This window comes from Clarias gariepinus, chromosome 17 (assembly GCF_024256425.1).
Source record: "Clarias gariepinus isolate MV-2021 ecotype Netherlands chromosome 17, CGAR_prim_01v2, whole genome shotgun sequence".
Taxonomy (NCBI): Eukaryota; Metazoa; Chordata; class Actinopteri; order Siluriformes; family Clariidae; genus Clarias; species Clarias gariepinus.
This window is the reverse complement of record NC_071116.1, coordinates 26,343,191-26,358,601: the sequence shown is the minus strand read 5'-3', so window position 1 is coordinate 26,358,601 and position 15,411 is coordinate 26,343,191. Positions and strand designations below refer to the sequence as shown.

The following is a 15,411-nucleotide window of genomic DNA, read 5'->3' as shown; positions in this document are numbered from 1 at the left end:
CACAGACTAAATTTCATTGTCACTTTCAGGTTGCTACTTGCAACAACCTAGTTTTTGAACAATAAATACCGTTTGCACTGTTGTTACTTTGCCACATACAAAATTCATCCACATCACATTCACACATCATGACTGCAATTAATCTTTTTTTTTTTTTTTTTTTACTTGATTTATATGCTTAACTATATACTCCTTATATATCTTGCAGTATTTGTTTTTAGATTTTCATTGCACTAGTAACTTCTGGTCAGTTCTCACATTACTCTTATATGTAAGATATACAGTGTGCAATCTACAAGCTGTCTTTGTGTTATTATCTCTACGGCTGCTGGATATCTGGAATTTCCTTTGGGATCAATAAAGTATGTATGTATGTATGTATGTATGTATGTATCTATCTATCTATCTATCTATCTATCTATCTATCCATCCATCCATCCATCCATCCATCTATCCATCTATCTATTGCATTTAGATGAAGGGTAGATAATTAAACTCGCAAACCTTTGATTTATAGCTTTTGTTCATATAGAATATAATTTTTCATATAGAATATAATATGGAATATAGAAACAATATAAACAAACTAAAACTAAAATGAACTTAAGTAATTAAATTATAATAAAATAAACTAGAAACTAAAATTAAAATAAAACCAATGAAAGTTTGTCTTAATCAAACAACATGCATCATTCTTTTAGAGATCCAGAACTGGTGCATGATTTGCTCTAAAATTCATTCTGCTGCCCTTGGTCATATTTTCTGTCAGCTGTTTTTTTCGTTCTTCTATAACCTTTCTACTATGGCCAGCATTGAATTTTTTGCCGTTTCTGTGGGACTGGAGAGGTAGGGCTGGCCTTTGGTCTCCACAGGCATGGTTGAGCCTTGAGTGCCCACGATCCTGTTACCAGTTTACTAGTACATAATTGGCGCCTAATGTTGTCACATCTCGTTGGTCACAATATTATGGCTGATCAGTCAGTCATATTGAATTTGGTCTTTTGCTTTTTTCTTCAGAATAAACCATACCAAAAGACATAAGGACCATGAGGCGCGAAGTCGAGGTGCAAGGCGACAATGCTAACCACTACCGTGCTGTAAAAAGCCTCCATCCAAAGCTTGATACTATAGAAATTATTTCATTTGTTTTGAAAATAAAATTTATATTAAGTGTTAACATTAAATCAGTAACAGTATTCAAGAAGCCAGAGTTTGTACAGATTGATTAGATAATTTTATTTGTAATCTGGTAAGCAGCCCAAAAAAAATTCTCAAAACATCAAACAAATCAGAGGAAATCAGTTTACAGAAGGAACAAAGCCAAATATAGTTAAATGTACTGTATAAAAATAAACATGCTATATTTTCTAGGACTAATCAGACAGCAATGCTGAATACAGATCATATAAATCAGTAAAACATAAAAAAAAAACATAACAGAGGTCAGCGGAATCATATAACCTTATTATTTTCCGTAAACATGAGTTTCCGTAAACATTATTAGTTTCGTAAACATTCCATAAACAATTTTCATAAATGGAATTATACAAACATGTTCCGTAAACATGAATGTATAATTCCATATACAATTTGTAAAAACGTTTATTTTCTGTAAATATTTCCGTAAAAAAAAACTAGAAATATTTCCTAGCAATAGATTCAATATGGTAGACAGTGCTACAGTAGATCGTTTTAGCGCTATATGTTTATATGGATAATTTAAAAGTTCTACTTTAAACAGTGATATTTTATTTTGTGTGTGTAAGTATGGAAAATAAATTTTGGGTGAGACAGACTTCTATTCTGGAACATGCAATTGAAGACTAATTGAGTACATTTAGAGGTAAACCTGATTATATTTAGCAACCTATTCTGTTAAAATTAGCTTAGAATTTGTTTATCACATTATAAAAATTCATTCATTAAAATAATTAAACATTCCACAGGGTTCCATGGAGACTGGTGGTACAGGAGGAATGGAGGTTCAACGTGGACTGCTGTGGCCTCTCAGACCTGGTTAGACGTAGAAAGATCAGAAAATCAGAATGAGTAGAACTGTAAAGATGTAAGAAAATTGTCCTAGTTCAAGTCATGAGGCACTGACATTCAAAAAGTAGAATTCCAAAACTTCCTGGTTTTACAGGATGAGGCTGGTTGTCTGGCACGCCAACCATGCAGACCGCCAACCACTTTTACTCAACAATGCTAAGAACCAAGGGCTCATGGTGGGTGGTGGGGAGTTATGGGGGTGGGTGGGGGTTAGGGTTGTCTTTGCCAGGTTGGAGACCTGGTACATTTTTTTTTCAATGGGCTCAGAATCTCTAATAGTGTCCCTGCTAAGAGCAATGTTTCTTGAAAAAAAAACTACTGATTCTGGAAATGTACAGTAGATATTCAATCAGCTTGCAATCTTCAACATCATGAAGCTTGTGATCAGTAAGTATAATGAAGACATTCGTTGCTCCTAATACGTTACTATCCTCCTAATAACTAACACTACTTGCCTTTTTGGTTTCATGAAGCAAAGCAAACATTTTTGATTGGCTCAATATGTAAACTAATATGATTAAATCTACATAAAGCCAAAATGTGACCTTCTGTTTTTTTAGGTTACATGCAGCTATTAAAAGCCAAATAAAGTTACACTGATGGCGAAATATAGAAGACAGCTTGGAGAACTGGCAACAGTACAAACTATTCAGCAACATCTGAGTCCCAGCTGGAGACCATCTCTCACAAAGCCATCTCATAGCGAAAGCTAGGAAATGTTTGCTATAAATTAGGGAAAATGCTAGAGATGGGAGTAATAGATAGTAATAGGAATCCCACAGTGACTGGAACAGCGCCATCTTACACAAGAAAAACAGGACAAGGTGAATCTGGTTTTGAAATTTTGATGCCTTTGCAATGTCTTGTATTGATGAACTCTAGGATGAACTTCTAGATCAATTGGGCACAGCTGTTTTTTTTAAAATGCTGGATTTGAATAAAGGGCAACTGGAAGATTCCCAAGAACAAACAGCTTTCTTTGGTTTGATTAACACCAATTTGTCACACTTTAACTTTCAACATTTTAAAGTTCCAGCCACATTTTAAAGACGGATTGATCAGATATTTAACCCCAAACTAACAGGACTGCTTTCTGGCTGTTCTTGGTGCTCGTGGATATGATTTCAGGTCAATGTCTAATTACTTTCACCATTGTGTAAAAAAACAAAAACTGAAACAGACAAGTTTAGTGCAAACTATCTTCCACCGACACAAATGCAGCAGCAACAATCATAACCTATACATAAGTCTTATGTGTGGACTTATGTAAGATTTTTTGTGTTCAGGCAGGCCCAAAGGTTTCCCTGTCAGTGTTCAGTAATCAAGGACCAGGACCAAAAAGGAGAGTTCTTTTTAAGGCAGTGATTAAATATTTATTAGTACAGCACACAAGGTAGTTATTTGGGTCCATGCACCAAAACATTTGCTTTTGCAGATGACCACATGACTGGGCAAATACTTTTATGAGCACTGTCAAGATTATTATATATTCTATTAAAAATGATCTGGATTACAGTAAAAGAAAATAAGAAACAGTTTGCTGACCTTATATTAATAAGATTCCTCACTGCTGACCCAGTCACCTAGATCTTTAAAAAAAACAAAAAAAACAAGGGTAAGCCAAATGCACAAACACATGCATAAACAATAATGTAATGTAGTTATTTAATTGGGGGAAAACAAGTAGGGAAGGCCAGCTTAGCTACAAACTGGCAATTATTAGATTGACTTCTGTCCCCTTTCTCCAATAATAGTCAGCATACTGATGTCCTCATCTCTACCCCTTAATGTATATTTTACAAGAACTACAATTCCTAGTATATTATGTATAAATAAATATCTCATGATTTCCACTAAGTGATGAATTCCCTTGCTGAGGTATAGTAAGAGCGCTGTTCCATCAGGTATGGAAGTCTAAAACCTTTGAGCAAAATCTCGCCACACTACTGGAAATATATATATATATATCATTTATAATCAATATTGTCTCTCTCTTTCTCTCTCTCTCTCTCTCTCTCTCTCTCTACATTACATTATAGAAATAGCAATGCATGTAAATTAATGCTGGAAAAACAGGAGAAATATAATGAACAGTATAGTAAAACCTAGCAAATTAGATCTCCTGACATAAAAACTGCTGTTCATAAAATGTTCAGATCCATCAGTTTAGGGTGTAAAGATGAAAACAAGAAATTTAGGAAGCAAGAATATTAGTTATTTAAAAAAATAAAGACGAATAAAGCATGTAAACAGGATTTCATTTTGCAGTAGACCTCTCTTACCTGTTTGTTTCCAAGGACTGAGGTCAACCTCCGGGATTGCATTGCAGTTAACAAAGTTTGCTTGGTTGCGACTCAAGAGGAAAGCGTCCCTAGGAACTTTGGTGAGGGCCGTGTTGTCACAGATGATTCGAGACAGGGAAATTTTGGTCAGTTGTTCTTTCTGTTCTGGAGTGAAAATACCATCATTCTCCCACCAGAACCTGCGTTCGGAAATGACAGAAACAGATTCAATCATCATTCCAGTTTATTATCGTAGCTCAGGAGAAAAAGAAGTACATGCAAGACATGTCTATTTAACACAAATTGCATTTTATAGTGTCTAAAAAAGGTTATATTATGTGTCTGAGAATAATAATTCGCTAAAATAAGTTTAATTTTTTTGCATTACGCTTGCATTATTTTAATTATTTTAAAAATAGTCTAACCTGTTATTCCTCTTATATCAGAAATGTTTTCCAAGCTAATAATTTTAGTTACAAAAAAAAGTGATGGAGTACAAATAAAATAAAATGATGTAAACAACCGAAGGCTCTTCTAATGTGGAAAAATGTAAAGGAACTGCTGATACTGATATCATGTAGACATGATGGACACTGTCTGCCATGCACTTATGAAAAATTAATCAACAACTACTAATCAATTTCTGAACCAAAATCTGAAATGATAGTAAGACCTTAAAAAGGGTCCTCATTAGACTACATACTGTATCAGCCTAATGCAGCCCTGACTGGTTGGAAGGTTTGGAACCACATTACCTGTCTCCTTGGCGGATCTTGTGGAACTGGGTGGCAATGATACAGGAGAAAAGTGGACCAACTCGGCCTCCGCGGACAAACGGTTCAGAAATGCCTCCAGCCCAAATATCAATGTTATCGGGAGAGCCGTAGAGGTTGAGGAGACTGCTTGCAACGCTTGTGCTATTCAGCACTTTTGCCAATTCTTTTAAATTCTTGGGTGTGGAAAGACCGCAGAACTTCCTCCATGTATTATAGCCTGATGGGCAAAAGAAAATATGTTCAACAATGTGCTCTTCTACATATGTTTTTGTCATCTCTGTCTGTGCCTTTAAATCCATTTATTTATCTTTTGTATTAATCTGTCATCTTTCTTCTTTGTGTAGGTATGTTTTTGTCCATTTATCTTTCCTCTTTGTTTGTCCTCTGTCTATCTGTCTGTCTTTCCTAATGTCTGATTCTTTCTCTGTCTCATCTATCTGTCAGTATAGCTGTTCTTTTTCTGTGTACACATGGTGTGTATGTGTGTGTGTGTGTGTGTACAGTATATACAGTACTATATACCTGGTAGGGCGTGGTCTCGGCTCCTCTGCAGGTTGAGGGAACCCAGGTCCTGAGCAATTTTGTTGGCGAAGTCGAACAGTTTTTCTCTGACCTCGTTGACCAGCACAGCATGCTGCTTGTTCAGCTTAGCCGGATGACTAAGCAGGCCCCGAACCAAAGGATCGATTCCACCTGGGGGAGCGGTTTCAGGTGAGTTTTTATAACAAAATGCTAAAGAGATCGTACTAGAATTAGAATGTTCTAGACTGTACAACGACACATACAGTACTTTGGGACTGTGTACATGTATACATTGGATAAAAAGCAGTGTTTTTACATCGGTAGCGTGTTGCATATAAGCATATTGAGCATTCATATTTCCACAGATTCATTTTCATCAAAAATGACATTATAATGGACACACAGGATTATTGAATGCATTAACTCACCCTCATATACGACTCTAAATGGTGCAAAGAATCCCAGGTGCAGAGGAAAGGTGGGATACTTTGAATCTGGCTTGTATTGTTCATTCACACGGAAGATGTAGGGCTGGAGAGTGGCATGGGCGAAGCGGTTAGCAGCGGTGGAGAAAACACTGGAGACGGTTGGATCAACATTGGAATCGTAGCCGGGATAGTCCCCGAGCAACCTCGTTGCGGCATCGGTTCCCACGATGTGTGGCAGATAATCCCTAAACACCATGATCTGTAAGATACAGCACGAGTATTTAGTGTGAATCAGTCAGTCAGCCAAAACATGCAAATATTAATACAGAATTCTTTAAACATCAGAAAATATATATCAATATATTATCCGCGTCTATATAAATATATATCCATCTTTCTGGACATTTCTTCCTTTAATCATTGAGATCATTTTTTTCGTCCAAAATGGCAATATTATTGCATTATTATTTAAAAACATTTAAAACAAATGGAGATCAAATTATGGAAAATTTCACTCTCGAATGATTTATGATTATACTATCTGAAATCACCCAAATGGGGTTCCCTGTTGAATTTGGATCCTCCTAATGTCATCTCAGTGAGTTTTCTCTTGCTTTATCACGTACAAACTGATAGTTTTAGTCTATACATTTTCCATATACAGTATGTTTTATATTATTTCATAATCGTTTAATTTTGTAAAGCTGCTTTGTGATAAAGACCATTGTTAAAAGCGCTATACAAATAAAATTTAATTGAATTTACTCTTTGTAATCATCTTGTCCTGATAACCTGCAGTCTGGGTCTGGATTTCTTTTTTTTTTTTTAATGCCATTCTGAGTATATTTCTTAAAATTAATGCTGGTGTTATACAGTAGTTCCACAAAAAGTACCTGTTGAAAGGCTCCCATGATTTTGCGAGCTTCCTGATAAACCTGTTCGCCGCTCCAGTGTGGGTTGATGCGGCGCAGAGCACGTGCAACCCGGTTGTGTTCTCGGAAGAACATTGTGTGCAGCACGGTAAGACCGGGGTTCTCAGATACACGGTTATCACCTGCAAACATGAACTGTCCTTAGATATTTGTGCTTTTACTTATCTGACAGTGATCTTTTTTTAATTTTTTTATTTTGTGCAGTAAAAATGTTTTACTTAATGATAAAAATGTTAAATATGTTTAATATGGAACAAATAATACAAAACATGCACCTTGTTATTTTTGTACTCACACTGTAAACAAAATCATTATATACCTGGATAAAAAATTTCATTCTAAAAACACAGGAGTTATTACTGTACTGATATGTTGAAAAACAATTCTGTATTGATTTGTCTGTCAATATATATTTTTACAAAAAAAATATATAATCAGCTCAAAAAAGTACACACACTTCAGGAAAAGAAAACTAGTATGATGTACTTATCATATATATATATAGACAGTAAAACATATAGCAATAAATTTTGTATTAAAATATTTGTATAAATATATATTTGTTGCTTTTCTTTACCTAAAGTGTGTATATATTTTTGGCTGACTCTGTATAATACTTATTTAATTTAGAATCACAGACCTAAAGGCTATTCCAGGAACACCTGCACAAAGAACCCCAATCCATTGCAGTGTACTATACACACACACTCAATCACACATGCGGCAATTTAATGCAGGCATTTTGCCCACTTGCACATTTATAACCATACAGAGCGCAAAGACTGGAACCAGAAACCTCGGAACAGAAAGGCATCAGTACTACGAGATGTGTCATCACATCCACATAGCCCTAGTGCAAAAATTAAAGAATTAAAAATTTCAAAATAAACAGGACACCAGAATGGCATAGTGGTTAACACTGTTGCCTTGTACCTCTGGGTTCTGGGTTCAATTCCTGCCTCGGGTCTGTGTGAGTGGAGATTGTGTGTTTCCCCTGTGCTTGATGTGTTTCCTCTGGGTTTCCTCCCACAGTCCAAAGACATTGTCGCCTATAGTGTAAGAATGAGTGTGCGTGTGTATGTGTCCTGCAATGGATTGCCCTAAGTCTCCTGGGATAGGCTCCAGGCCCCCCATGGCCCTGTATACAGGATAAAGCAGTATAGATGACAACAATGATGATAGTGAACAGGTCTTGGCTGATAAATACCCTCTGATGTACTGTACGTGCTTCATTTTGAACATTTGGTTTTTGTGCGTACCATTCCTTGATAAAAGTAATGAGGAATTTTTTTATCTTTTATTAATCGTTTGTCCTGATTCGGGTTCTGTTACACAAAAATGTAAAGCTTTTTCATCACAAACCCACCTGCATCAAAACACGGCACTTCCGGCTTTCCCGTGGTGTTTAGATACCGATTGTGTGTGGTGCACATATCGCTGTCCACTGTACTGAAGGGCAGCAGTTCACGTCCATTGTCCTGAAATTTTGGATTGGCACGCAGGAGGCCTTCATCACTGGAAAGGTCGCGAAGTTCCCGAGCCTGTCCATCCTCAGAGCCATACACCGTGCCCAAATCTATGTATGATGTCAAAGAGTTGATCTGCAGCCGGATCTGGGGCACACCTCCAAATAAGTATGCATTTTCTCCAGAGGCACAGACGGGAGCAGAACGGAAAAACGGGAGGCAACCCTTGCGGAGGGAGGACCGGCGGGGATCATTTGCAGGAAGCTAAATAAAATATTGGAAAGGAAAAAGTTACTTTAATGCCAAACCACCAAGTAGTCAATTCACATTTAGGACTAAACTATAAGATTTTGCACTGCTACAGTCCTCAGTGTTTATGTATGTGGGTGGAAAACATAAAGCATGTTGTGTAACTGAGGGTATGGCTTGGCAGGTTTCTGAACCTGGAGTGTGGTTTGTGTGTGTGTTTGTTTGTTGTTAAAGACCTCGATGGGGAAGCATGGCTCAGCACGCGCGCAGCTCACGTCACAGTCAATGCCGTTGCTAAAGGACCGGATGCTTGGTGTCAGGGGTGTGAGGGTCAGGTCATGGTCAGTAAACTGACCAAAGAACGTGAGGAAGAAGGTGTACTGACTGTCTCCCACAACGTCCTTGTTCTGTGTGGCGAAAATTCGGTTTGACACCTCCCTCACCTGAACAAACACAGAAATAAAAAGCAGGACAAGGATTAATATTCTGCTTTATAATATTAAAAAGTATTCAGAAGACAAGTAAAAAATGTACAGGTCTGATCAGATGTCTATACAAATCCTTCATCTGTAGTTCATAAACTGTATTAAACAAAATAAAGAATAGAGCAAAGCTGCCTGAGTGACGACATTCATTAAAATCCATGACTGAGCCTAACCCTATCCTAACCCTAAGCAATACATTGTTTAAGGTACCAACAGTTCCTATAGTGAGGCATGGTGGTGGTAGCGTCACACTGAGATTTTTTACGCTTTTCAGATTTCAGATTTTAATGGTTTAATCATGCTCCAAACGATGTCAAAGGATAAACTATTTTAACAATGTCTCTCTAAGTTACTTGACTTCCGGTGACAGCAAGTGGCATCAGAACTAATTTAAGTATTTTACAACAAAGCAGATAAATGTTTCTGCATCACAGTTATTTTTGACTAATTATGCTAACTATATTGATTGACTATATATTGACGTTACTACATGACCGTAATTCAAAATTCATTTTAAAATACAAAAAGAATAAAAAAAAAAAGCCATAACATGCAGTCATACCAGAGGCAGAGGAAAGCCATTATAGAGCCGCCCTTGGTTCCATCCTTTAGGTTGGGAGATGCCATCTTCATAAATAGGAGGCAGCCAGCGGGAAAACGGTGTGTTTGAAGCTCCTTGAAGTGGATTATATCTTCAGATTTAAAACAAAGGTCACATATTGTTACTTCACAGCATTACGTATTAGATCAAAAGTCTAAATGACTAAAAGAAAGTACATTTAAACTGATTAATATAGTTAACCTATAGTAACATAGTTAAACATAAAAATCTTTTTAAATATTAAACCAACAAAAGTAATGTTTATTTATTACAATTATCATCCCCAGAACCCAGACTAACAAGGTGGCAGTGACAGTGTGTGTGTGTGTGTGTGTGTGTGTGTGTGTTCTAGTTTTAATACGCTATGTGTCTCTTACAGGTTGTTGCAGACGCTGGAGGCTGTGCGATATTTGTTCAGATTCTGTGTGGTTCTGCATGAAGGAGGATGGGTTTGAGCTTGACAGCCAGTCAGATTCTCGATCAGGTGGATTTGTTCAGGAGTAAGCAGTGCTGAGAGAGAGAGACAACACACACAGTTGCGGCTTCTGTGAGTATTAATGTGAGTTCTGCTATTTTAAAAGCTCTTCCTTCAGATTGATTGGGTTTTGTACCGTGATTTAAAATTGATGCAAGTTATTAAGTAAATTTAAGTACAGCTTGAAAGTGTGTGTGTGTGTGTGTGTGTGTGTGTCAGTCAAACCTGTGGCGTTAATGGATCTCTTGTGTGCATGGTGGCTTCTCTCTGAGATGATTCTTAGCGTCTGCTCCATGTAGTCTGCAGCTCTCACGGCATCACGCGCCTTCCGTCTCGGCTGTTTCATTATTTGCTGTATATCAGCTGGCCTAGTGAATTCAGCCCTGCGCACCCTCTCAAGGCTCCTGTAATTACACAAACACACACACACACATACACATGTAAGAACTGGGTTGACAACTTATTGTAAGGGTTCTTTCACTCTGATACATTGTGTTAAAGAACTGTTGACTCACACTTGACGAGAGTACAAATAAGTGTTATCTACGAGCCGCTTGGCTTCATCGATCGCGTCCAGAATGAAACTCCTGCTCAACCCCTCTTCTTCAGAACCTGTGCAATTATGCATCACAGCAAATGATTAGGAAAGTATACAAAAGAAATGTCAAGCTGCAGACTTTATTGCTACAGTACTTTAAGGCCCACATCTGGGCTGAATAAATAATACATTTTCAGCATAATGTCCAGTCCAACTATCTTTTAAAAAACACACAAAACCCCATAACTAGACCCTAAAATGGCCATTAAAAAAGGGATACTTGTTTTTTTTATTATTATAATTTTTTTTAATCTGTATGGAAAATAAGGTCTACACTAATTTTTTGACATATGGACACGATCCACTTTTTTCTCTCCCAATTCTTGCAATATTTTACAATATAAATGGTTACCATAGATACAATCTTATCTCTTAGACTTTTTGCCATATTGTAAAAATGTATTATGTTTATTTCTGTTTTTCTTTCTGTAAAATTATCATAGCTGCTGATTTTTTTTAACTTTAAAATGAATACTTTTGTAAGCCAGCCAGTAATGTACTGTATATGTGTATATACTGTAATTTTGTGCTTGTGAAGCAGAGTCTGGTTTATACTTGATACATGACACATGCAGAAAGAACAGAAACAAATGCAGCATTGCTCATACACTCCTTAGTTTATCTTGGATACTTTTGAATAATTAAACACGACATTCTTTGAATGGCACTTTGGGGACAGAGCCTCCCTGTATGACAGGTTTGCCAAACAAACATGAAATCTTTCTTTACTTCAATAGCAGTCCTGTGTGGTACATAAATAGAGCTATTTAATTTAAGCCACAATGCTACATCAAGTTCCCTGAACACAACATGATCTAGTAACAGGGCAGACATGGACTACACCATTGGAATATAATAACAGGAGAAGACATGCTAAAGCAGTTTTAATTAAAGCGACTGTGTTGATTGACTGCAAACATTGCAATGCACAAGAAACTTCTATGCCATGGAATTTGGTTATTTTGCAATGTTCTGTAAAAGGTACAGTGTTTAAAACATTTCTGATCTGCTGATAGAACCAAGATTCACTCTGTAATATTTTATTAAGAAAAAGTAATATAATACTCCAGCCAAGTCACAAGTATTCTACTCACATCACCTTTTATTTCCTGGCTTTTTTAAATGGTGACTGACTCATTTCATAACTATGCTTGAGAACTAAAGCAATTAGTCATGAAATCGGTTCATTCTTTTTTAATTATCCTGTATTATATTATAATCTGAAATTTCCTTTGGGATCAATAAAGTATTTATCTAATCTAATTTAATATTATATAATATAATTATAATATTATCATATTTCTATTTTTCATTACATTTTATTTAACTCATAGATATTTACACTTTTCTACATTGTATGAGAGATTTTTTCTTGATAGACCAACAGCCAGAGTATAAAAACACTTTAATTTAAATCTTCTGTCTTTGTGAATATCATTAAATCTTGCTATTGTTCTTGTTATCATGGTACTTCATCTCATGTCTGTTTTTTTTACGTCTCGCTCCTGCCCTGTTTTCTTGTTTGCTGATGGCCTACAATAACCTGCACACCCTGTAGGATTTTACATCACGCGTTAGTGTTGATTAATCTGCACTTGTGTCTTCACCTGTGTTTTTGACACTCTGGGAATGTTAATGTATACGCTTAATTTTTTTCTTAATTAATTAAGGATTAAAGCGTGTATTAATTTATCATTATGAAAATGTGTTTTGATGTTTGTTAAGTGTTTATAATAACATTTGTATAGTGTTCATTGTAACAATCATGGTTATAATTAATAACACCAATTATTTATAATTAATTGTAATCGTTAATGTTAAACCATATAGTAAAGTGGTACAAAATCCTAATAGATTATTTTCATTTAGTTTTAGTTTAAAAAAAAATAGTAATAAGAAAATGAGAATAGAAAAATAATAATAGGTCCTGATTGACAGTAGCATTGTTTTTTGTTTTTAAGATTTCAGAAACTGCTAATCTACTGTAATTTTCCCACTAAACAGTTTCTCAAGTTTGCTAAATATAGTGTGAAAACACTTAGCAGTGAAAGATGTCTGCACAAAGTGGCCAGACTGGTTGACGGTTTTTATTATTATTATTTTTTATAATGTTTTAACTCACCTGAGACAGGCGGGTAGCTGAGTGTGTAGCACAGCCCCAGCACCACTACAAATCTTAAGAGATTCATGTCTAAAGCACAGACGTGCACTCAAACATGAACACACAGCAAGGTCAGAGGAATGTCACAGGGGAAATCTTCTCTCGATCTGAAGTGAGGACAAAAGTAGAAAATCCTTATCTTTGTGTTTACCTTGTGGTAATCAGTGGAGATGTGTTGACTGTGTGTGTGTGTGTGAGTGTGTGTTCCTGCAGCATTATTATTATTATTATTATTATTATTATTATTATTAGAATCTATTTATATGCCTTCTTATACATTATTTAATTTTATTTCATTTTATTTAAAATTATTTATATTTCTTTATCATGTATAAATATTAAAATTGGTGTAAGCTTCTAGATTTTTTTATTGTTCCTTAAATTAAAGCATTTCCCCCAAAACAATCTGTAGTGTTTATAAACATGTCAAATTCATGTTGCAATATCTTAACAATTTTGCATTTTGGAATAATACACTTTTCAGGTTTATGTCTTTTCATGTGAACTTTAAATTGACCAAGTTTCATCCAAGTGGCTTAATATTTTTAAGATCATTGAAAGATTTGAATTAAAATAGTTACAGATGCTAAGAGCATGAAATTGTACAGTATTTAGCAAATGTGTTTCTTTTTATCTGCCTGGGAAATAAGAAGCGTTAAGTATTATAAAAAATGTTGTTATATGATCCTATCAGAAAATTTACATTTTCACCGAGACACTTGTTAGCACTAATACCATGTTTTGGCTGATTCTAACTTTGTTGTCCAGAATATGACTTATTTAATACAAAATATTCATATTTTATCATTTAAAAAAGTAATAAGGTAGAAATTATTTTTTTAAGCTTATGAACACATTTAAAAACTGTTTGTTTAAAATTATTTATTATTCCTATTTTTATTGTTGCATTAAAGCGAAAATGCTATGCTTATTGTAGCTTGTAATGTAAGCACAGACAAAAATATTATTTTGCTAAAATCTTATAAAAACATGTACATATACAGTACAATATATTTAAATCAAAAGAGCCATGAGAATTGCTCACCTGTGTGTGTTGCCTCTTTAGTTCTGAGATGAACTGCACTGTAGATGCACACAAGACATTTATACCCTCAGCAATCAACACATCTTTATCAATCCCATGCCCTGATGAGCCGCGGTATTTAAACCTTTTAAAAAATTCATTTCCTGCTTCTTATTCTGCAACATTTTTTAAATTTCCTGGATTAATAAAAATGAAACCAAACAGGTTTCCAAAGAAAATAAACAAAAACAAAATATTACAACCCACATAACAGGTATTTTATTTATAATACTGTCCATTTATTTAAACCGCTGCCAACTATTAATTTTTACTGTGTTTTTGTCAGAGGGTCATAGGATCCTTGATGGAGTTCCATATCATTGCGAAACTTATCTCCTAGGATGTTTCTTTATTTTATTAAAAAGGTCATAGAATGGAATGGTTTCCCAAATAGGACAATTGAAACAATGTTAAAAAAAAACCTAAATACCTAAATACTTCAAAGCCTATAAACTTTACATATGGTCTTTTACTGGAAAAGCAGACATGAAAAATATCTGTTTCTAAAATAAAGTACCATCTAACCAAGGAGAGAAATTTTGTTGATTTTGGGTTCCAAAATATTTTTTATTTTATATCCATCAAATATCCGACAACTAAGAAGTTCAAAAGTTCTGTTGTATATTATTTCAAGAGTCCTAATTGTAATTGATTTCTAGATTAGGTAAACATTCAAATAATAATAATAAGATAACGCCATAGTAGCTATATGGATATTAAACATTTTATTTAATATTTGAATTAAATTTTATGGATAATATAAATTTAAAAGTCTGGCTGACAAGGAAAAACTGGAGCCAAGCTGGAGGAAATCAGTGCACATCACAATCATCTAGATAATATACAACAATACTGAGATAAGTGACTAAAGGAAACTTAGGGACATATTGTTTTTAAATTAAGCTTTTGATACTGTATCAGTATAAACCTTTCTTTTCTGAACATTTCTGAATATCTGATATTGGATAATTTTGTGAGCAATGTTTTAATGTCTGTGTTTGTATTGTTGTTTAACCTGCTGAGAGGATCTGTGAAAGTGTAAATGGACCATGTGAGTGTAGGCTTTTATTAAAACCAAGAAGTAGCCACATCTGGTTCCAGACACATATTGCAATTGGGATTTATATTGCAATATTTAACAATTAAATATGCCATTTTGTGATCAAAAATATTTATCTTAAATTATTTGCTTACTGCAAATAATTAGCATTATTTATTTATTTATTCATTTATTTGTTTATTTATTTAGTTGTTTATTTTGAATAAACAAATATTTAACTTTTTGAAAAACTCTACAAAATTC

General features: G+C 34.8%; 1 protein-coding gene across 1 annotated transcript; it reads right to left on the bottom strand.

Annotated features, from left to right (window-relative positions):
* Positions 1–1,231: 1,231 nt before the first annotated feature.
* LOC128545381 (eosinophil peroxidase-like) lies at positions 1,232–14,148 on the bottom strand. The gene is made up of 15 exons (XM_053515598.1): positions 14,070–14,148; positions 12,986–13,131; positions 10,781–10,877; positions 10,491–10,669; positions 10,168–10,300; positions 9,752–9,881; positions 8,941–9,147; positions 8,356–8,719; positions 6,951–7,111; positions 6,058–6,316; positions 5,630–5,800; positions 5,087–5,324; positions 4,332–4,531; positions 3,595–3,638; positions 1,232–2,013 (listed from the first exon to the last, which is right to left on the bottom strand). The coding sequence occupies exons 2-14, from the start codon at positions 13,050–13,052 to the stop codon at positions 3,601–3,603; spliced, it is 2,244 nt and encodes a 747-aa protein (XP_053371573.1). The 5' UTR covers positions 13,053–13,131; positions 14,070–14,148; the 3' UTR covers positions 1,232–2,013; positions 3,595–3,600.
* Positions 14,149–15,411: the final 1,263 nt, after the last annotated feature.

Excerpts from the sequence above, each read along its gene's own strand:
- LOC128545381 (XM_053515598.1), bottom strand. The coding sequence starts at position 13,052 with ATGAATCTCTTAAGATTTGTAGTGGTGCTGGGGCTGTGCTACACACTC. Across the intron at positions 10,301-10,490 it reads GAGATCCATTAACGCCACAG|CACTGCTTACTCCTGAACAA; the intron begins GTTTGACTGACA and ends TCTCTCTCTCAG. Across the intron at positions 3,639-4,331 it reads CAGTCCTTGGAAACAAACAG|ATCTAGGTGACTGGGTCAGC; the intron begins GTAAGAGAGGTC and ends TTTTTTTTAAAG.